Source organism: Pseudophryne corroboree, chromosome 6 (assembly GCF_028390025.1).
Source record: "Pseudophryne corroboree isolate aPseCor3 chromosome 6, aPseCor3.hap2, whole genome shotgun sequence".
NCBI classification, from domain to species: Eukaryota; Metazoa; Chordata; class Amphibia; order Anura; family Myobatrachidae; genus Pseudophryne; species Pseudophryne corroboree.
The window spans coordinates 77,513,893-77,538,533 of NC_086449.1; the positions used below are offsets into that span (position 1 = coordinate 77,513,893).

At 47.0% G+C, this 24,641-nt stretch overlaps 1 protein-coding gene across 2 annotated transcripts in view; it reads left to right on the top strand.

The window, feature by feature from the left end:
• Positions 1 to 6,403: 6,403 nt before the first annotated feature.
• CNN1 (calponin 1) overlaps positions 6,404 to 24,641 on the top strand; it is a 98,464-nt gene continuing 80,226 nt past the window's right edge. Inside the window, exon 1 of one of the 2 annotated variants that reach the window (XM_063931240.1) lies at positions 6,404 to 6,603. In XM_063931240.1, coding sequence (XP_063787310.1) covers positions 6,544 to 6,603 — 60 coding nt within the window. In that variant the 5' untranslated portion in view covers positions 6,404 to 6,543. Of the gene's footprint in view, positions 6,604 to 12,295; positions 12,390 to 24,641 lie in introns of those variants that run through there. The other variant, XM_063931241.1, reaches the window with a different exon arrangement.

Here is a 24,641-nt window from a genome sequence, read left to right on the forward strand (position 1 = left end):
ACTAAAAATAATATTGTGAGGTGTTCAGAATAGGCTGGAAATGAGTGGAAATTATGGTTATTGAGGTTAATAATACTATGGGATCAAAATTACCCCCAAATTCTATGATTTAAGCTGTTTTTGAGGGTTTTTTGTAAAAAAACACCCGAATCCAAAACACACCCGAATCCGACAAAAAATTTTCAGGGAGGTTTTCCCAAAACGCGTCCGAATCCAAAACATGGCCGCGGAACTAGTTATGTGCACCGGACATTTTTCGGGTTTTGTGTTTTGGTTTTGGATTCGGTTCCGCGGCCGTGTTTTGGATTCGGACGCGTTTTGGCAAAACCTCACCGAAATTTTTTTGTCGGATTCGGGTGTGTTTTGGATTCGGGTGTTTTTTACAAAAAACCCTAAAAAACAGCTTAAATCATAGAATTTGGGGGTCATTTTGATCCCATAGTTTTATTAACCTCAATAACCATAATTTCCACTCATTTCTAGTCTATTCTGAACACCTCACACCTCACAATATTATTTTTAGTCCTAAACTTTGCACCGAGGTCGCTGGATGGCTAAGCTAAGCGACACAAGTGGCCGACACCAACACCTGGCCCATCTAGGAGTGGCACTGCAGTGTCAGGCAGGATGGCACTTCAAAAAAATTGTCCCCAAACAGCACATGATGCAAAGAAAAAAAGAGGCGCACCAAGGTCGCTGTGTGACTAAGCTAAGCAACACAAGTGGCCGACACAAACACCTGGCCCATCTAGGAGTGGCACTGCAGTGTAAGGCAGGATGGCACTTCAAAAAAATTGTCCCCAAACAGCACATGATGCAAAGAAAAAAAGAGGCGCACCAAGGTCGCTGTGTGACTAAGCTAAGCGACACAAGTGGCCGACACAAACACCTGGCCCATCTAGGAGTGGCACTGCAGTGTCAGGCAGGATGGCACTTCAAAAAAATTGTCCCCAAACAGCACATGATGCAAAGAAAAAAAGAGGCGCACCACAGGTATAGAATGTAGATGGATAGTATACTTAATGACGACACAGAGGTAAGTACAGCAGTGGCCTTCCGTACTGCTATTATATAGTATACTGGTGGTCACTGTGTCAGCAAACTGCAAAACTAAAATGCACCACAGGTATAGAATGTAAATGGATAGTATACTTAATGACGACACAGAGGTAGGTACAGCAGTGGCCTTCCGTACCGTACTGCTATATATACTGGTGGTCACTGTGTCAGCAAACTGCAAAACTAAAATGCACCACAGGTATAGAATGTAGATGGATAGCAGTGCCGTAACTAGGCATTTTAGCACTGTGTGCAAGAAACGACAGTGGCGCCCCCCCCCCCATGTAAGATAGGGGCAGAGCGCGCCGTAGGCACGCCAATTTTTTTAGGGGCGTGGCTTCACGGGGAAGGGGCGTGGCCACAAAATAATAGCAATTCATACTACGGTGCACAGTAGTCTACATTATTCAAATTATGCTGCACAGTAGCGCCACTACACCAGGTAGAGCCCCTTTTATACATTACAGCAGACAGTGTCCCCCTTTTTACACATTGCGGCAGCCAGTCCCCCTTTTTACACATTGCGGCAGATAGACCCTTTTTACACATTGCGGCAGCCAGTCCCCCTTTTTACACATTACAGCAGCCAGTCTCCCTTTTAACGCATTGCGGCAGCCGGTCCTTCTTTTTACACATTGCGGCAGACAGCGTCCCCCTTTTTACAATTACAGCAGACAGCGTCCCCGTTTTTACACATTACGGCAGACGGTGTCCCCCTTTATACACATTGCGGCAGCCAGTCCCCCTTTTTACACATTACGGCAGCCAGTCCCCATTTTTTACACATTGCGGCAGCCTGTCCCATTTTACACATTGCGGCAGCCAGGACCCCATTTTACACATTGCGGCAGCCAGTCCCCATTTTTTACACATTGCGGCAGCCAGTCCCATTTTACACATTGCGGCAGCCAGTCCCATTTTTTACACATTGCGGCAGCCATACCCCTTTTTTACACATTGCGGCAGCCAGTCCCATTTTTTACACATTGCGGCAGCCAGTCCCATTTTACACATTGCGGCAGCCAGTCCCATTTTTTACACATTGCGGCAGCCATCCCCCTTTTTTACACATTGCGGCAGCCAGTCCCATTTTACACATTGCGGCAGCCAGTCCCATTTTTTACACATTGCGGCAGCCATACCCCTTTTTTACACATTGTGGCAGCCAGTCCCATTTTACACATTGCGGCAGCCAGTCCCATTTTTTACACATTGCGGCAGCCATCCCCCTTTTTTACACATTGCGGCAGCCAGTCCCATTTTACACATTGCGGCAGCCAGTCCCATTTTTTACACATTGCGGCAGCCATCCCCCTTTTTTACAAATTGCGGCAGCCAGTCCCATTTTACACATTGCGGCAGCCAGTCCCATTTTTTACACATTGCGGCAGCCATCCCCCTTTTTTACACATTGCGGCAGCCAGTCCCATTTTTTACACGTTGCGGCAGCCAGTCCCATTTTTTACACATTGCGGCAGGCGGTGTCCGAGAGAGAGAGAGACAGAGAGAGACAGAGAGAGAGAGAGAGAGAGAGAGAGAGAGAGAGGGGGGGAGGAATATACTTACCTTCTCCCCGCTGACAGGCTCCTCGTGCTGCTCCCTCGGTGGCGGCAGTGAGATGAGAAGGAGGAGGAGGGAGGGGGTGCAGGGAGCCGCAGCAGCGCTATGTTATTGGTAGTAAGCGCCGCTGCAGCATCCCCCTCTCCTTCTGTATTGGCTGCCGGGCAGCCAATACGGAAGGAGAGGGGGATGCTGCAGCGGCGCTTACTACCAATAACATAGCGCTGCTGCGGCTCCCTGCTCCCCCTCCCTCCTCCTCCTTGTCCGCTGCCTCCGGCGCTGGTCTCTCCCCTCCAGCGCGGCGCACGGCGCACACAGAGGCGGCATGTAATGAGTCAGCCCCCTTGGCACACACGTAGTTACGGCTCTGATGGATAGTATACTTAATGAATGACGACACAGAAGTAGGTACAGCAGTGGCCTTCCGTACTGCTATATATAGTATACTGGTGGTCACTGTGTCAGCAAACTGCAAAACTAAAATGCACCACAGGTATAGAATGTAGATGGATAGTATACTTAATGACGACACAGAGGTAGGTACAGCAGTGGCCTTCCGTACTGCTATATATAGTATACTGGTGGTCACTGTGTCAGCAAACTGCAAAACTAAAATGCACCACAGGTATAGAATGTAGATGGATAGTATACTTAATGACGACACAGAGGTAGGTACAGCAGTGGCCTTCCGTACTGCTATATATAGTATACTGGTGGTCACTGTGTCAGCAAACTGCAAAACTAAAATGCACCACAGGTATAGAATGTAGATGGATAGTATACTTAATGACGACACAGAGGTAGGTACAGCAGTGGCCTTCCGTACTGCTATATATAGTATACTGGTGGTCACTGTGTCAGCAAACTGCAAAACTAAAATGCACCACAGGTATAGAATGTAGATGGATAGTATACTCAGGGCTGTTTCTAGGCAATTTGGCTCCCAGTGCGAGATTTCAAAATGCGCCCCCCCCATGGCATAAAAAAATGTCCGTCCCCCCCCACCTAGATTTAAAAAAAACTTGTGCGCGCACCCGACAGGGGGGGCGTGGCCTCATCTAAATGGGTGTGGCCTCATTTAAATGGGCATGGCCTCGTCTGAAGAGACTACCTCACAATCCAGTTTTTGACTCTGCTCCAACAGATCACGACCACCGCAGGAAAAACAAATTCTACCATATTAAGCCCCACACAGTAATGCCCCCTGCACCATATTATGCCACACACCGCAATGCCCTTAATACATTAAATCCCCACACTACGGCAGGCAAGAGTCCCCATTTCACACATTACGGCAGGTGTCCCCATTTTACACATTGAGAGAGAGAATACTTACAGAGGCGAATACCGCTCTTCGGCCGCCTCACCAGTCGCTCCTCGCGCCGGCCTTTCCCTCTTCCTAACTTGTATCCCCCTCTGTACTCCGCTCGGGGGTGGGAGTTTCGCGGAGTGACGGGGTTGCGTCATGACATAATGATGCAACCGCGTCATTCCGTGAAACTCCGCCCCCCGAGCAGGTTACTCAGGGAGAAATAGGAGGGGGAAGCAGGGAGCCACAGTTAGTGCCGTGGCGGGCGCCCAGTGCGGTTGCACTGCTCGCCTGCCCCAAGAAACGGCCCTGAGTATACTTATTGACGACACAGAGGTAGGTACAGCAGTGGCCTTCCGTACTGCTATATATAGTATACTGGTGGTCACTGTGTCAGCAAACTGCAAAACTAAAATGCACCACAGGTATAGAATGTAGATGGATAGTATACTTAATGACGACACAGAGGTAGGTACAGCAGTGGCCTTCCGTACTGCTATATATAGTATACTGGTGGTCACTGTGTCAGCAAACTGCAAAACTAAAATGCACCACAGGTATAGAATGGAGATGGATAGTATACCTAATGAATGACGACACAGAGGTAGGTACAGCAGTGGCCTTCCGTACTGCTATATATAGTATACTGGTGGTCACTGTGGCAGCAAACTGCAAAACTAAAATGCACCACAGGTATAGAATGTAGATGGATAGTATACTTAATGAATGACGACACAGAGGTAGGTACAGCAGTGGCCTTCCGTACTGCTATATATTGTATACTGGTGGTCACTGTGTCAGCAAACTGCAAAACTAAAATGCACCACAGGTATAGAATGTAGATGGATAGTATACTTAATGAATGACGACACAGAGGTAGGTACAGCAGTGGCCTTCCGTACTGCTATATATAGTATACTGGTGGTCACTGTGTCAGCAAACTGCAAAACTAAAATGCACCACAGGTATAGAATGTAGATGGATAGTATACTTAATGACGACACAGAGGTAGGTACAGCAGTGGCCTACTGTACCGTAATGCTATATATTATATACTGGTGGTCACTGGTCAGCAAAACTCTGCACTGTACTCCTCCTATATAATATTATACTGGTGGTCCCCAGTCCCCACAATAAAGCAGCACACTGAGCACAGATATGGAGTGTTTTTCAGGCAGACAACGTATACTGGTGGTCACTGTCAGCAAAACTCTGCACTGTACTCCTGCTATATAATACAGCTGCTCCCCAGTCCCCACAATTAAGCAGTGTGAGCACAGATATATGCAGCACACTGAGCACAGATATGGAGCGTTTTTTTCAGGCAGAGAACGGATAACTGGTGGTCACTGATCATCAAAACTCTGCACTGTACTCCTCCTATATACAGCTGCTCCCCAGCCCTCCCCACAATTAAGCAATAGTGCACAGCACAATCAAGTTCAACAATAACGGAGAGGACGCCAGCCACATCCTCTCCCTAACATTTCCAATGCACGAGTGAAAATGGCGGCGACGCGCGGCTGCTTATATAGAATCCGAATCTCGCGAGAATCCGACAGTGGGATGATGACGTTCGGGCGCGCTCGGGTTACCCGAGCCATACGGGAGAATCCGAGTATGGCTCGGACCCGTGTAAAAAGGGTGAAGTTCGGGGGGGTTCGGTTTCCGAGAAACCGAACCCGCTCATCACTACGCGGAACCGAATCCAAAACCAAAACACAAAACCCGAAAAATGTCCGGTGCACATCACTAGTTCTAAGATATTTTCCCCTCTGTTAAGTTAAATAAATAAAGATGTATATAATACAGACGAGCAGGAATTCTAGGCATATACTATCCTTATATGTGCAGATACATATATACAATACAAACATCTCTACGTGAACTCTGGAGGAAAAGTGATAATGGATCTTTTTAGTCAATCGCTAGAAGAGGAGGAGAGTAGCACGTGCTCCTCTGCGGAGCTTGCGATCTAAAAGCGATTGCATTGCTTCACTATCTGTGATTCTCTTTCCTGGAGGACTGTCACCTGGATACTCCCCGTTCTGTTCCAATCTCACTGTTTGCACCTCATCAGCTGTTCACTCTCCCAAACTCTTCCCTGGTATATTACACCCAGTGACCTATCCTCTTTATTTTCCCCTTCATTTAACTTTGTAGCTCTATTTCTCTCACACACAGTCTGATTCTCCTCCCTCCCTTTAACCCCTTTGCAGTCCAATCCTACTTCACTTTTATCTCCCTGTCTCCCTCATTCCCTGTTTTTCTCTATCAGCCCCGTCTCCATTCCTCTCTTCCCTCTTATGCTTTCTCCTCCCCCTCTCTGTGCCATCATCACTCCAAAAATCCAAAGTTGGAAAATGTGACACACTCCTGATATCTCTCATTGTGTAAATATATATATATATTTCATCTTTCATTTTTTTTTTTTTTTAATACCAACACGTTGACATCAGAGGGAATTCTGTTCTTCCATTGGCCAGGGATTGGACCAATCTCTCATTCTTTCTCCAGACACACATCTCCCAGGGAATGAGACATTTAAAAACTTGCAGGAAAAGTATAGAGAGCATCTTCTGACGGAGCGAGGCAACAGAGACAGATCAGCCAACATGTCTACTCACTTTAACAGAGGCCCAGCCTATGGACTCAGTGCGGAGGTTAAGAGCAAGGTGAGGATTTTGACCCAAGAGCGTACACTCTATTCCCAGCTGAGACATATAATGTAATATATACATATAATGTAAAGTCAGTAATTGCTGTTACTGTACATTATGCAGCTATTTTTAATATGTGTCTATTTAACAGTCACAAAAAGTCAGTTCCTGAGTGATCCCAAGAGCTGACACTTCACTTAGTTAATTGTTTGTTACATTGTGGTGGGAATCAAAAATTTTAATTTGATCTGGTCGAAGGACAAACATTTTGTTCATATAAAGTCTTCTTTCCGCCCTATTTACAGAGACAAGCCTTTATCTGTGTGTCTGTCGTGAGCTGGTCTAAAGAGCCGACGCAATTTTATAATACTTTTCTATTGAGCTAACACTCTAGTCAACCATATCGTTGCTTCCACATTTGGGTATATGACACTTGACTAATCTGTTGATAAAATAGTTGAATAAACAGAATGTGTAATTCAAAGAGCTGATAATCTATTCAGATATAGTGATATATTGTGTCATTTTGAATATGGTGTGAAATTATCCTGTTACCGGTATTATGTATAACTGTCATAAGAGCTAAATTCACATTACTCCTAACTGACCCTCTGATATCAAGCTGTAATAAATCCATATACCCTAACCTGGACTCTTACGCACAAATCATTTCAGACAACTAAATCTAGCAGAGCGTATTCTTTATAGAGAATAGTCTACAGAGCTGGCACTTTATTGTACCTGCCACCTGTTCTTAGAGGCTGACACTCAGTTCAGGTGGCTGATGTAAATATTATACAAAGTAGATTGTTGTGAATACATGTCTGACCTGAGGAGCTAACATTCTAATCCCATAGGTACCTACCTGCCTGGAATGAATGGCTGATGGATGATAGCTGGCTAGTACTGTATATTATAACTACGCTACATCCTTTTTTCATTGGGACTCTAAGTATCAATTTGCCATTACTCTGGGAAATGTGCGGCTAATAGATTGTGTTGCTTAGTGTATAAACAGGGGTCCCAAACACAGAATCCAGAACTGCGGTTGGGATGCGACTCACAGGCGGTACCCCTCTGTTTTATTAGTGTATATAAAATTTAATCTGCAGATCTGACACTTTATAGAAATTGTTGACTTTTGATACCTGATCTGCAGAGCTGACAGTCTATCAATGATGGTCTAGCTGAATTGGCGGCAGTACTAACAGATCCCCATGAGATGACTCTGTGGCTTTGTAGTAGAATAATAAACCTGTTTGCTGAGAGATGCTTTGTTGTAGGATAAGACAGGTGATACTACTTTTACCGTCAGGGCAGAATCTCGGATCTCATCTGTAGCTACAAGACAACTACAATCTTTTATGTCAATTTTTAAATGTTAGTAAATGTCTGTTTTAGCCCTGGAAACCCAACACCGAACGAGAGTGATATTCATCGATCGATTAAAATGGTTAAAAATCACCCTTTAGTAAATATACCACCTAGTGTTGAGAATTCTCCATTTGGTGAAGGAACATACACAAAGCCGATTACAAGTGAAGTTAGTTGAGGTAGCGACAAATGAGACGGAGCACCACACATACCTCTACTCATCCCAGATACACCCACCACCTCCGCTGGTCCATGAAGTCTGTCAGATACCCCACACTCATATCCTCTAAAGTGCCCTCACAACCACTATAGACCTTGTATGATTCCCGAACCCGTCCTAAAGTTATTACAAAGTAAGCACCTCTTCCGATTTCTACAACCCAAAATCAACCAATGATATATAATATATATATATATATATATATATATATATATATATATATATATATAAAATCACCATCAAACCATTGCATTAATCTACAGCTTTCATTACCTTTGTTGGGGATGGGGACCTGAACCACGTTTCTCTCTGCCCTTTCATATCATACGCTATTTATAAAGATATTAGAAGTCACCATTTTGTGCTTGCCATTCTTCTAGTACAGTATGCAGACCTGGTGCTGTTCAGTTAACTTCTACCTTCCGTATTCATTTACCGTAAAACATCGTCTGGAGACAGAAAGTCCTCTTTGACGCACGTTTGACACCTAGTGCATCGCAACTCAGAGGGAAGAGAGAGCGCCTGTCCAGCCTGTGCCATATATGTAGCTACCTGGAAATATCTGTGTCTTATCTGGACTCACTCTGGCCGACTGAGCTCTAGAAAGGGTGTTGCCGCATTCATGGATAGAAGACTTAGGGGTCTATGTGCTAAGCCTTGGCGTGGAAAGTGGAAAGAGATAAAGTACCGGCCAATGTTACAGGCTGTGTTTGAGAAATTGGTTGGTACCTTTTCTCCCTTCCACTTTATCTCTCTCCAAGTCTCAGTACATAGACCACAAATGTACGCAATGGACAGTGAGCCAGCTCAGCACAACTGGAATTGAGGTTCTCCTGGGCCCACACCTGGCTGTAAGAAATGTGTCAGGAACTGATTTGCGGAGTGTATTTGATGCACTCACTTTCCTCCTCTTCACGTCTTCCTTGGATGTCCAACCTAGCTCCTGCTTGGCTAAGTTTCCACTCACCTCTCATCTGCCTGTCTTTGGACTTTGACTAATTCAGTCCATTCAGTAGTCACAGTAGCATCATCATCATCATACAGGACTAAAAGTCGGAAAAATCTCTATTGCCTCCAAGAGCTCATCCCAAAACAGTCACAGACTAGATCAATGGACCCTAGAACCCATTTCTCATACAGGTGTCACACATCTTGGTGACTGGTTGCAGCTGTGGCTCTACCACTATATGTTGAACAGAAGACAGTACAGCCGCCATGTCTCAAATGTATCAAACTTTCACAGGCACACTTACCCCCGGATGAGGTCCCCCAAGCCCTGTGGCCCCAACTATTCCAATTTTGTTTTGCCGTGTTTCCCTTTAAATATCATTGCCGGATAAAATTGTAGGGTCAAACCCACTGGCTGGTACATGTACCCCAATTTCACTTTTGTATTGTGGACAAAAATAATTCATCTAGCAGCCACGAACCACATAGATATGATATGCCTCTGCTAAAGTGCCTCATACCTCATCCCTCAGACAGCACCTCATTCAGAATATTCTCCAATGGGAGGTACCTAACTTTGGCCCTTCTCATTAACTTTAATAGAAGGAAGAGCAATGCCAAGGTGACAGGGTGAATTTACTGACTGCCAGTAAAGAAATTTAACATTTTCAACAATCCAGCAGAAAATAAAGAGGCCTGGATAATCACTTCTGATTTAAGTGGGCCAGTCCGGATTTCCCATTTTTCTGTTGGCAAATGCTGTCCTGGTTTCCCACTGAGGTAATGTTGGAAGTTACGCAGGATCCTAAGACATAAAGAAATGCCAACCCAGTATTGAATGAACCATAACCCCGTTAGTACTTGCTAAGGGAGTTCCATTCGGGATTATGAGGTCTATTTACTAAGGCTTGGATGGGTGTAAAGTGGATGGAGATAAAGTACCAGTCAATCAGCTCCTAACAGCCATGTTACAGGCTGTATTTAAAAAATAACACTTTGGAGCTGATTGTCTGGTACTTTATCCCCGTTTACTTTATCTCAATCGAAGGTTTAGTAAATAGACCCCTTAGTAAGCAGCTGCAAGGTGAGCCTTCCAGGCTTTGCTGAGTTCCCACTAGGTACATGCGCAGACGTATGTAGCGCACACGCACTACTCATTAGCCCATGGGCAGAGGTTGGCTGCCAGCAACAGTCACCATTCGTCAGAGAGGTAAGTTATGTTAAATAGCAGCAGCAAATTTGTGAGAATCACTGTGATATTAAGCTAAATATATTGGCGGTATCTAGTGTCGTTGTGCTATGGAGCCGCCAGATTACAATAATACCAAAAACAGATTTTTAAATAAAGTCATTTTTATAAAGTGTCCCAGTAAATTTAATATAGGAAGCTACACACTCCTGTAGATGGGTGTAGTATGGTATGCTGACGGCCGGGCTCCCGGCGACCAGCATACCGGCGCTTGAAGCCCGACCGCTGGCATACAGACAGCATGGCGAGCGCAAATGAGCCCCTTGCGGGCTCGTTGCGCTCTCCACGCTGCGGGCACGGTGACGCGCTACCAGCACCACGCTATTTATTCTCCCTCCAGGGGGGTCGTGGACCCCCACAAGGGAGAAAATGTGTCGGTATGCCGGCTGTCGGGATTCCGGCACCGGTATACTGTGCCCCGGGATCCCGACAGCCGGCAACCTGAAGACCACCCCCTGTAGATGATGGTACAGGGCATTTTAGGAACTTACTGTGACACCTATACTGCATAAGACTAACTGTCCTGATCCCAGCAGAATTTGGTAAGTCTCATTCACCACTGTTCTACATATTGGAGCAGAAGTGTCAGGATACCCAGCATTCACAGCCATCCACTGGGCAGCCAATACAGTAAGTTGGCAAGTATGAGTCAAACGAGAAAAAACGCAGGGCCGTAACTAGGGTGGTGCGATGTGCCACAATACACGTCAATTTATTCTTTTAATAAATCACGCTTGACAGCTTCCTCCTTTTTAAATCCCCGGCATCACCTGACTGCCCCCAGCTCTCCCTCTCATCCCTAAGCACCGTCAGTCACATGCTCCTTTATTTAAGGCACACATTATAAAATACTCTCCGACTTTCCATACAGGAGCGAATAGCTCCATGACTTAGGTGTCTGACTGTAATATGAAATGTCATGGGTTTGAATCCTGTGTATGACAGTATTTTGAAATGTGTGCATTAAATGAAGGAGGGTGTGCCTAAAGTGTGGCCACCTTGAAAAAGGCCCCTGGTAGGGTGTGCCATTGGGTATGGTAAAATAAATGTGGAACTTTTTTTTTTACAGTTTTTACACAAAGACTGGAGAGTGCATTCTTTTCCCCTCCCTGTGGATTACAATTGTATGCATTTGGATACCCTCCTTGGTTCTCCTTGGAGTGCACCACAGCAATTTACCATCTGACGGTGTGAGTGCGTCCCGCCCCATATTATTATTATATACAGTATCTATATCACTGGGTGCCAGGGCTCATCTTGTGTCCCTGTTTGAAACATTTAGGGGGGTGACAATGTTTATCTCTGGCCAGGGCACCAAAATGTGTAGTTATGGCTCAGAAAGAAGTGGATGGGGGGAGGTCCAGAATATTGGAAGCACTGGTTGTGCACCATGACATAAATGCTCTAGTTCCAATTCCGATGGGAGGAGATCTTGGGAGGTCTTCAGATACAAGAGAACTATGTGGCAGAGACATGAATGTGACATGTGACATGGGGTCTGCAGTCTCTCCCTCCCATCACATGTGACATGGGGTCTGTCCCTCCCACCACAGGGTAACACAGACAGGAGGGAGCTATGTGACATGGGGTTTGTCCCTCCCACCACAGAGTAACACATGCAGGAAGGAGCTATGTGACATGGGGTCTGCTCCTCCCACCACAGGGTGACACAGACAGGAGGGAGCTATGTAACGTGGGATCTGGCCCTCCCACCACAGGGTGACACAGACAGGAGGGAGCTATGTGACGTGGGGTCTGTCCCTCCCACCACAGAGTGACACAGGCAGGAGGGAGCTATGTGGCATGGGGTCTGCTCCTCCCACCACAGGGTGACACAGACAGGAGGGAGCTATGTGACATGGGGTCTGTCCCTCCCACCACAGGGTGACACATGCAGGAGGGAGCTGGCATTAATGGATGAGATATACCACACACAGCTGCAGCGTGACCTGTACAGAACGCATAGGACAGGGCGCTCTTCCTCCATCCTGACATGTAGACAGGGAACAGGTAAAATAACTCTGGTATAAACGACATATTTACCAGTCTGGGAGCGCACACTATGTAGACTTGGTTAATTTAACTCTGCGTGTTCCAGCCATGAACTGCAGGCTTTACAAAGTACATAATCTGCCCTGGAATAGAGGGCAGACCATATAAGGCTGCCTGTGCTCTCACATGAAATATCTCTACTATATAAGGGTATTGGTGAAATCGAGTCTATAAGGGGGATAAACCAGGTGTGAATTGACCCCCTCCTTCCCCTGACACTATGTGTTCACATCCCCCCCCCCCCCCCCCCCATTCATACTGTCTGCCCAACCTGTTAATTAGCAGCTGGTAATTAGCAGGGATCACGGAGCAGAACATTCCTGTATGGGAAATTCTCCATCGCCAGCCTCTGCAGCTATTCTTAGGAAGCTTTGTCACTTGGGGGGTAGTCTAAGAGAATATTTGGGTTCGCAGAGACTTTCCCCAGGACTGGGAGGAAAAGGGCCAAACATGAGATACTTATTGCCAGGGTTCTACAATTGCTGCCCCTGTATCTGTTTGGGAGAATTAAATGCAAAAACACATTATCTGTACAGTCTATGTAATGTAGCGGCTTAGATTATTATACATGGCAATATGAGCCTTGTGATGTATACTCAGGGTCATTATACAGTGCCGTGTGATCACTATCAGTGTATACTCAGCATCATTATACAGCGCAGTGTGATCACTATCAGTGTATACTCAGCATCATTATACAGCACAGTGTGATCACTATCAGTGTATAGATACTCAGTGTCATTATACAGCGCAGTGTGATCACTATCAGTGTATAGATACTCAGTGTCATTATACAGCACAGTGTGATCACTATCAGTGTATAGATACTCAGTGTCATTATACAGCACAGTGTGATCACTATCAGTGTATAGATACTCAGTATTATTATACAGCGCAGTGTGATCATTATCAGTGTATAGATACTCAGTATCATTATACAGCGCAGTGTGATCACTATCAGTGTATACTCAGTGTCATTATACAGCGCAGTGTGATCACTATCAGTGTATAGATACTCAGTGTCATTAAACAGCGCAGCGTGATCATTATCAGTGTATAGATACTCAGTGTCATTATACAGTGCCGTGTGATCACTATCAGTGTATACTCAGCATCATTATACAGTGCCGTGTGATCACTATCAGTGTATACTCAGCATCATTATACAGTGCAGTGTGATCACTATCAGTGTATACTCAGCATCATTATACAGCGCAGTGTGATCACTATCAGTGTATAGATACTTTGGGGGGAATTCAATTGTTTGAAAATGAAAAGTCAGTTGGACGTCTGATTGTAACTATCTAATAGACAGGAAAAAACAGACGCCCAACCAGCTTTTAAAACAATTGAATTCCACCCTCAGTGTCATTATACAGTGCAGCATAATCATTATCAGTGTATAGATACTCTGTGTCATTGTACAGTGCAGCATAACCATTATCAGTGTAGAGGTACTCAGTGTCATTATACAGTGCAGCATGATTATTATCAGTGTATATACAGATGGAGCCCTGCTCATCTATCCCTTTAATAGGATTAATTGAGCCAGTGCTGTCGGACATAATCCCCTGCTGTATTGTTCTCTCTGTATGGTATTGCCTTGCATCTGAGAACAATAGATGAAAGGCTTATGCTAATAAATCTTGGTGCACCTAGGCACAGCAGAGAAGGCTAGATGAGCGTGGCTCCAGCTGTATACTCAGCGTCATTATACAGTCCTGTGACAGCACTATTCTTGTATAGATACTCAGTATCATTATACAGCGCAGATATACCGACTCTGGGATCCCGAGGGAGGACACAATCCTGGCTTTGATATACCGACACCAAACGGGATGCCGCTGTCAAAATACTGACAGACGGAATCCTGATGGTCATGTTGCGCTCGGGGAGGTAGGCTTAGGCAGGAGAAGGGGGATTAGGGAGCAGGGATGGGAAGATTAGGATTAGGCAACTGGAAGGGGAGGGTTAGGGTTAGGCACCCAGAAGGGAGGGTTAGGGTAGGGAAAAGGTGAGGGCTAGGGGGCTTACTGGGGGGCTGTCGGGATTTTCATGGACAGGATGCCGCTGTCGGTATACTGACCGCCGGCATCCCGTCCATCGGTAAGACATACTGAACCCGTGCAGAGTGATCACTATCAGTGTATAGATACTCAGTATCAGTATACAGCGCAGTGTGATCATTATCAGTGTATAGATACTCAGTATCAGTATACAGCGCAGTGTGATCATTATCAGTGTATAGATACTCAGTATCAGTATACAGCGCAGTGTGATCATTATCAGTGTATAGATACTCAGTGTCATTATACAGCGCAGTGTGATCATTATCAGTGTATAGATACTCAGTATCATTATACAGGACAGTGTGATCATTATCAGTGTATAGATACTCAGTGTCATTATACAGCGCAGTGTGATCATTATCAGTGTATAGATACTCAGCATCATTATACAGCGCAGTGTGATCATTATCAGTGTATAGATACTCAGTGTCATTATACAGCGCAGTGTGATCATTATCAGTGTATAGATACTCAGCATCATTATACAGCGCAGTGTGATCATTATCAGTGTATAGATACTCAGTATCATTATACAGCGCAGTGTGATCATTATCAGTATATAGATACTCAGTATCATTGTACAGCGCAGTGTAATCACTATCAGTGTATAGATACTCAGTATTATTATACAGCGCAGTGTGATCACTATCAGTGTATAGATACTCAGTGTCATTATACAGTGCAGTGTGATCATTATCAGTGTATAGATACTCAGTGTCATTATACAGCGCAGTGTGATCATTATCAGTGTATAGATACTCGGTATCATTATACAGTGCAGTGTGATCATTATCAGTGTATAGATACTCAGTATCATTATACAGTGCAGTGTGGTCATTATCAGTGTATAGATATTCAGTATCATTATACAGCGCAGTGTGATCATTATCAGTGTATAGATACTCAGTGTCATTATACAGCGCAGTGTGATCATTATCAGTGTATAGATACTCAGTGTCATTATACAGTGCAGTGTCGGCCATCGTTGCAAAGTATCGATTTTCGGTACTTTGCGCATGTGCAGGGCCCATTCTGCGTATGCACGAACAGTTCCTGTGACACAGGACGCAGGACAGCATCAGGCTGACAATGATTGACAGTCTGCAGTCGTCTGGGGGGCGGCGATGGTTTCTCTTTGTGAAAACGGAGACACGTTGCCGCCATGTAGGGGTGTGGGTCTGGGATGAGGCCTGGGATCTCCGTTGTAAGGCGGCGATAAGCCGCCTGATGGTGGGAGAGAGATCCGATGCTGTCTCCTAGTACACGGCTGGGATCACTAGTGCAGCAGGAGGCGTCTAGTGACAGACGCCTCCTGCTGCAATTACATACAAGGAAGCAGCAGTGACAGCAAATCCAACCGCACCTGAGTGACCGCCTGTGATCACTGTCAGTATCATGATACAGCAGGGCTATGGATCTCAGGGTCGACAGTCATTAGGTCGACCACATTTGTTCAACATGGCAAAGGTCGACACAAAAAAGTTAGACACAGCATCTTTCTTTTTTTTGGTGTTGTTTTCGACGTCAAAGCACATGGAACACCAATTAGTGTACTGCTTTGCTCACCATGCTTTTTTCCAATCGTCGTACACATGGATAGAAAAGTATGAAAAAGTTGAACCCCTCCCCGCAAAATAAAGCGTATGAACCATATTAGTGTCGACCATTTGCACTTGTCAATCATAAGCACTGTCGATTTATTGGCACAAATATCATGTTGACATTTTGTTCATGTTGACCTAATGCGCGTCGACCATTAGTGGTTGACCTATTGACTGTCTACCTAATTAAGGTCGACCTAACATTCAGATACCATACAGCACAGCGTGATCATTGCTAGTGTCATTATACAGGGCAGAGTGATCACTATCAGTGTATAGATAGATACTCAGTATCATTATACAGGGCAGTGTGATCACTATCAGTGTATAGATATAGATACTCAGTATCTTTATACAGCGCAGAGTGATCACTATCAGTGTATAGATACTCAGTATCATTATATAGGGCAGTGTGATCACTATCAGTGTATAGATACTCAGTATCATTATACAGCGCAGTGTGATCACTATCAGTGTATACTCAGTATCATTATACAGTGCAGCGTGATCACTATCAGTGTATAGATACTCAGTACCATTATACAGCGCAGTGTGATCATTATCAGTGTATAGATACTCAGTATCATTATACAGCGCAGTGTGATCACTGTCAGTATATAGACAGTGCCAGATTAAGGTCCACAAGGGCCTGGAGCTGAAATTGTTGAAGGGCCTATTGTGTGCCACCACAGGGGCTTGACCAGTGCTGTGGTGGTGTGACTAATGATGTGATGGTGTGTCCTGTGCTGTGGGGTGGCATCCAGGGGTGTAAAGTCATTCCAGTGGCAAGTTAAAATTTGGAGCTCATGTGGTCCTCTATGTCCGTATGTGCCTACAGTATGCATATATGTGCTCCTCTGTCTTTATGTGCCTATGTCTGTATGTGCTCCTCTATGTCCATATGTGCCCTGCTATGTCTGTATGTGCCTATGTCATTGGCATTTCTATAATGAGTGCAGTGTGTGCGGTGCACATGGGCCCCTGAGTCCAGGGGGGCCCACACTGCACACACCACTCATTTCTCCTATACTTACCTTTCCGGAGTCCATCGCTGACCGTGTGAGGGCCCGCTCCTCTCCCATAGCCGTCGCACCGCTGCTAGCGCACTGACCACTAGAGACTCTGGCACAGTGCCAGAGTATACAGCGCATGCGCAGGACTCTGAAAAAAATGGCGCAGCGGCCATTTTTCGGAGTCCTGCGCATGCGCTGTAGACTCTGGCACTGTGCCAGAGTCTACTGCACTCAGAGCACTAGCAGCGGCGCGACGGCTATGGGAGAGGAGGCAGCCCACACACAGAGTCTGCACACGGGTCCCCTCCTCTAGAGACGCCCCATGGCCTATGTCCATATGTGCCCTGCTATGTCTGTATGTGCCTATGTCTGTATGTGCTCCTCTATGGGTTGGGTACAGGATCCCGACAGCTGGATGCTGGTGGTCAGAATACTGACACTTTTGGTAAGTAAAGTAACCCTGCCCCTTACCTTCTCCCTAATCCTCCCCTCATGCAACCTAACCCTAACCTTCCCCATCAACAGCCTAATTCTAACCTCCATTCCCGGAGCCTAACACTAACCTTCACCCTAGTGCCTAACCCTAACCTTCCCTGGCATACTTATATTAAAGTAGAGAGAGAGAAGGGGGGAAACACAGAGACAGAAAGAAGCGCGAGACACATAGAGGGAGAGAGGGATAGAGAAAGAGGAAGGGAGGGAGAGACAGAAAGAGAAGGGGGGACACAGAGAAAGAGAAGGGGAGAGTGGGATTGAGAGAAGGGGAAGAGAATGGGAAAAGAAAATGAGAGAAAGAGACACAGATGGAGAGAAGTGGGGGAGACAGAGAGAACAAGGAGACAGTGAGTGAGTGAGAAAGACAGAGAGAGAGAGAGAATGAGGAGAGAGAGAGATCGGCGGGAGACACAGAGATAGAGAACGTCGGGAGACACAGAGAGAGAGAGAACGGTGGGAGACAGAGAGAGAGAGAGAGCGGTGGGAGACACCGAGAGAGAGAGAAAGGCGGGAGACACGGATGGAGAGAGAGAGAGAATGGCGGGAGGCACAGAGAGAGAGAGAATGGCGGGAGAAACAGAGAGAGAACGGCTGGAGACACAGAGAGAGAGAACGGGGGAGACACAGAGAACGGAGAGACACAGAGAGAGAGAACGGGGGAGACAGAGAGAGAGAGAGAACAGGGGGTGAGAGGGAGAGAATGGAGGTGAGAGGGAGAGATAGAGAGAATGGAGGTGAGAGGGAGAGATAGAGAGAACTGGGGTGAGAAGGAGAGAGAGAACAGGGGTGAGAGGGAGAGAACAGGAGTGAAAGGGAGAGAGAAGGGAAGACAGCAATAGAGAGAGAAGGGGAAGATACAGAGATAGAGAGGGGGGGTGAAAGGTGAGTGGAAGAGAGAGAGGAGAGAAAGGGGAGAGGAGGGAGAGACAGAGAAAGAGAAGGGGAGAAAGAGAGAGAGGTGGGAGAGAGAAGAGGGAGATATGGAAATACAGAGAAGGGGATGAGTCAGAGAGAGAGAGAGAGAGAGAGAGAGAGAAGGAGGAGAGAGGGAGATGGGAGAGAGAGAAAGGGGAGAGACAAGGGAGAAGAGAGAGAACAGGGGAGAGGTGCGAGAGGGAGAAGAGAGAGAGGAGAGAGAAAGCGGAGGAGAGAGAAAGGGAATAAGAAAGGGGGAGTCAATGAGACACAGAAAGAAAAAGGGAGAGAGAAGGGGGAGAGATAGAAAGAAGGCTGGGGGACACAGAGAGGGTGCGAGAGAGAAGGGGGGAGATAGAGAAAGGGGAAGCAGAGAGAAAGAGAAGGGTGGAGGACACAAACAGAGAGAGAAGGGGAGACAGAGAGAGAGAGAAAAGGGTGGAAGACACAGAAAGAGAATGAGAAGGGGAAGAGAGAGAGAGAAGGGTGGGAGACAGAGAGCGCGAGAAGGGGGACACACAGAGAGCGAGAAGTGGGAAAAGACAGAGAGGGAGAGAGAGAGAAGGGTGAAGGACACAAACAGAGAGAGAAGGGGGAGACAGAGAAAACGGTGGGAGATAGAGAGAGAGTGAGAAGGGGAAGTGAGAGAAAGAATGGTGGGAGACAGAGCAAGAAGCGGGAGACACAGAGACAGTGAGGAAACACAGAGAGCGAGAGAGAGAAGGGGGAGACACAGAGGGGTCAATTCAATTCTGTGCGGATTAAATAGCGCTGGGAATTAGCTCCCGAGGCTATACAGTTCAGCGCGAAGCCACGAGGCCGGTTCTCACTGACTAAACATGGTGTTTTGTCGCAAGATCTGGCATTCTCAGACATAAGTGCCTGGGCGATACTGTTTCCACCACGCTAAGGTCAGAAATCAGCATTGCGTGAGGATTGTTGTTTTGATTCCTATTCGCATCCCCGTCGGCTGTCACTGCGTGCTGCATTGAATAGCTCCAGAAGCGAATTCCCGGTGCTATTCAATCTGCGCCGAATTGAATTGACCTCAGGGAGGGGGGGGGCAGAGAGGGTGGAGACAGAGAGAGAGATGGGGCAAGTCAGAAAGAGAGAGATAGCGAAGGGGCAGAGAGAGAGAGAGAAGGGGGAGACAGAGAGAGAGGAGAGAGAGACAGAGAGGTGGGGGTCACAGAGCAAAGTGGGGAGACAGAGAAAGAGAAGGGGTAGAGAGAGAGAGGAGAGAGAGACAGAGAGGTGGGGGGCACAGAGCGAAGTGGGGAGAAAGAGAAAGAGAAGGGGTAGATAGAGAAGGGGTAGACACAGAGAGAGGTGGAGTTGTGGGGGGACACAGAGAGAGAGAAGAGGGGAGACAGAGAAAGGGTTGAGACAGCCATCCCCTAAATCTTCCCCCTCCTCCTCCTGCCCACCTACAGGTAGCATTGTGTAACCCCTCTCCCCATCAGGACAGGCGGCATTTTGTACCTTTTGTGGCATTTTGTACCTCTTACAGCAGTTGATCCCCGCCAATATCGCTGGTAGCAGCGGGTCCTCATCTCTAGCTCCGGCAGCAGCGGGTCCCATCTGTAGCTCCAGCAGCAGCGGTCCCCGTCTGTATTGTAGCTCCGGCAGCAGTGGTCCCCGTCTGTATTGTAGCTCCGGCAGCAGTGGTCCCCGTCTGTAGTGTAGATCCGGCAGCAGCGGGTCCTCGTATTTAGCTGCTGCGGAAGCAGCGGGGCCCCATTATTTGGATCTCGCTCCTGTGAACCCCTGCTGCCCGGCAACAGCAGCGTCCCGAGGGGAGGCGGCCGGTGAGAGGAAGGGGAGGAAATGTAAGTGGAGGGGAGGGACTGGACCGCCTCGACCAGCGGCCAGGGTCAGCCACTGGATCTGCACGTTCCACTGCGCTGCACTAGTGGGGTGTATGTGGGCACTGGGTGGGTTGAACGGGTGAGGGAGGGAGTGGGCTCTCTCTCTTCAGGCAGCCATAGATGGTGACAAGAAAATATATATATTTTTATGGGCACCAAAGTCTACTAGCACAGTCTGGGCCTATTTTCATGGGGGGCCTGGAGCTGCAGCTCCACCCGCCCCATTGTTAATCCGGCCCTGTATATAGATACTCCGTATCATTATACAGCGCAGTGTGATCATTGTCAGTGTATAGATACTCAGTATCATTATACAGCGCAGTGTGATCACGGTCAGTGTATAGATACTCAGTATCATTATACAGCGCAGTGTGATCACTGTCAGTGTATAGATACTCCGTATCATTATACAGCGCAGTGTGATCACTGTCAGTGTATAGATACTCAGTATCATTATACAGCGCAGTGTGATCACTGTCAGTGTATAGATACTCCGTATCATTATACAGCGCAGTATGATCACTGTCAGTGTATAGATACTCAGTGTCATTATACAGGGCAGTGTGATCATTATCAGTGTATAGATACTCAGTATCATTATACAGCGCAGTGTGATCCCTATCAGTGTATAGATACTCAGTCTCATTATACAGCGCAGTGTGATCATTATTAGTGTATAGATACTCAGTATCACTATACAGCGCAGTGTGATCATTATCAGTGTATAGATACTCAGTCTCATTATACAGCGCAGTGTGATCATTATTAGTGTATAGATACTCAGTATCACTATACAGCGCAGTGTGATCATTATCAGTGTATAGATACTCAGTATCATTGTACAGCGCAGTATGATCACTGTCAGTGTATAGATACTCAGTATCATTATACAGCGCAGTATGATCACTGTCAGTGTATAGATACTCAGTATCATTGAATTAACAGCTGATAAAAATGTCTTGAAAATAAATTTATAAATCAGGCATACAGCCAGCCACCAGGCTTGCATCAAACTGCAGAAATACCCGAAATGAAGAGTTGCCAGCGTATTCCCCTACCACTATGCAATGACGACATCATCCCCTACCACTATGCAATGATGACATCATCCCCTACCACTATGCAATGACGACATCATCCCCTACCACTATGCAATGACGACATCATCCCCTACCACTATGCAATGACGACATCATCCCCTACCACTATGCAATGACGACATCATCCCCTACCATTATGCAATGACGACATCATCCCCTACCACTATGCAATGACGACATCATCCCCTACCACTATGCAATGATGACATCATCCCCTACCACTATGCAATGACGACATCATCCCCTACCACTATGCAATGACGACATCATCCCCTACCACTATGCAATGACGACATCATCCCCTACCACTATGCAATGACGACATCATCCCCTACCACTATGCAATGACGACATCCTCCCCTACCACTATGCAATGATGACATCATGATCATCCCCTACCACTATGCAATGACATCATCATCCCTTACCACTATGCAATGACGACATCATCCCCTACCACTATGCAATGACGACATCATCCCCTACCACTATGCAATTACATCATCATCCCCTACCACTATGCAATGACGACATCATCCCCTACCACTATGCAATGACGACATCATCCCCTACCACTATGCAATGATGGCATCATCCCCTACCACTATGCAATGACATCATCATCCCCTACCACTATGCAATGACATCATCCAATACACATCCTATGCAGCTCCACAGGCTGTAGGTTACCACCCTAGCATAATACATGGAATGACATAATAACTGAGAAAGCTCTGTGCTAGGGGGTATCAGTGACAGATGAGGAGGACCACTTATCCCCATTACCCACAGTCAGCCCCTAAATCCTGTCCTGCTGCGGGAGATAGAATAGAAATACAGAATACAGCACATTATGAGCCAGGTACAGAAGAGAGGAGACACAATAACCAGCTGTTACCACACATCACATACAGAAGCCTTCTGAAGTTGTGAGGAAGGGAACCCGTGACTGCATGCTGGGATTTGTCGTTCTCCAGCTGCCAGTCTCAGCCTAGTAACAAGTGGCAAAGCTACTGTAGCAGTGAGTGAACGCATGCACAGAGCCCACACCATGTTATGCTGAGCTCCAGGCAGCACCAGAGGTAACCACCACACTACTCACCCCGCACAGCAGCCCCCGCCTGGCCAGGTCACAGTCCCGCAGCCTCCGCCGCTCAGCAGGCACCAGAAAGTAATATGGGCGCCGGAAACTGTCCATGAGCGACTATGAAGCAATTTCAGCCAAAATTCCCAAGCCACGCCCACCGTCCCCACTTCTAACCAATCACTGCTTAGCACAGGAGAGACGCGTGCGGTACTGTGGCGTGGCCCGGCGGGTGCATGCAGAGATTTTTTCGCCTCACAGCGCAATGCCCCTCTCGCCCACACCTAGTTATGGCTCTGTCATTATACAGCGCAGTGTGATCACTATCAGTGTGTAGATACTCAGTATCATTATACAGCGCAGTGTGATCACTATCAGTGTGTAGATACTCAGTATTACTATACAGTGCAGTGTGATCATTATCAGTGTATAGATAGATACTCAGCATCATTATACAGTGCAGTGTGATCACTATCAGTGTATAGATACTCAGTATTACTATACAGTGCAGTGTGATCACTATCAGTGTATATATACTCAGTATCATTATACAGCGCAGTGTGATCACTATCAGTGTATACTCAGTACCATTATACACAGTGCCGTTTCTTGCGGCGGGCGAGCCGTGCAACCGCACGGGGTGCCTGCCGCGGCACTTCTTCAGCATTTTGAATCCCCCCTCCCCTCTCGAGTGCCCAGCTCGGGGGGCGGGGTTTCGTGGAATGACGCGTTTGCGTCATGACGTCACAACGCAATCGCGTCATTCCGCGAAACCCCGCCCCCCAAGCTGGGAACTCGGGAGGAGGGAGAAGCCGAAGGGGGAGCCGCGCAGACGAGGGAGAGGCGGCTGAAGAGCAGGAAGAACCGCTTCAAATGTAAGTCAGCCCCTCTCCCTCCCTCCCCCCCCACCACCTGCCGTACTGTGTAAAATGGGGACACTTGCCTGCCGCAATGTGTAAAATGGGGACACTTGCCTGCCGTACTGTGTAAAATGGGGGCACGTGCCTGGCGCAATGTGTAAAATGGGGACACTTCCTGCCGCAATGTGTAAAATGGGGACACTTGCCTGTTGTACTGTGTAAAATGGGGGCACGTGCCTGCCGCAATGTGTAAAATGGGGACACGTGCCTGCCGCAATGTGTAAAATGGGGACACTTTCCTGCCGCAAGGTGCAAAATGGGGACACTTTCCTGCCGCAATGTGTAAAATGGGGACACTTGCCTGTTGCACTGTGTAAAATGGAGGCACGTGCCTGCCGCAATGTGTAAACTGGGGACACTTGCCTGTTGTACTTTGTAAAATGGGGCACGTGCCTGCCGAAATGTGTAAAATGGGGACACTTGCCTGCCGCAATGTGTAAAATGGGGACACTTTCCTGCCGCAATGTGTAAAATGGGGACACTTTCCTGCCGCAATGTGTAAAATGGGGACACTTGCCTGTTGTACTGTGTAAAATGGGGACACTTTCCTGCCGCAATGTGTAAAATGGGGACACTTGCCTGTTGTACTGTGTAAAATTGGGGCACGTGCCTGCCGTACTGTGTAAAATGGGGACACTTGCCTGCCGTACTGTGTAAAATGGGGACACTTTCCTGCCGCAATGTGTAAAATGGGGACACTTGCCTGCCGTACTGTGTAAAATGGGGACACTTTCCTGCCGCAATGTGTAAAATGGGGACACTTGCCTGCCGTACTGTGTAAAATGTGGACACTTGCCTACCGTGTTGTGTAAAATGGGGACACGTGCCTGCCGTAATGTGTAACATGAGGACTTTTTTTTTTTATCCTGTGGTGGCCGTGATGATGAGATCAGATGAGGCCACGCCCATCTTAAAAAAGCCACGCCCATTTTAACGAGCCCACACACCCCTTGCCGGGAGCGCGCGCGCCTTAGGTGCGCGCATGCTTTTCCTCTTTATATCTATGGGGGGGGGGGGGGGGGCGCATTTTTTCTTATGTGAATGGGGGTGGGGGGCACATTTTTAAATCTTGCACTGGGAGCCAGATTGGCTAGAAACGGCCCTGATTATACAGCGCAGTGTGATCACTATCAGTGTATAGACAT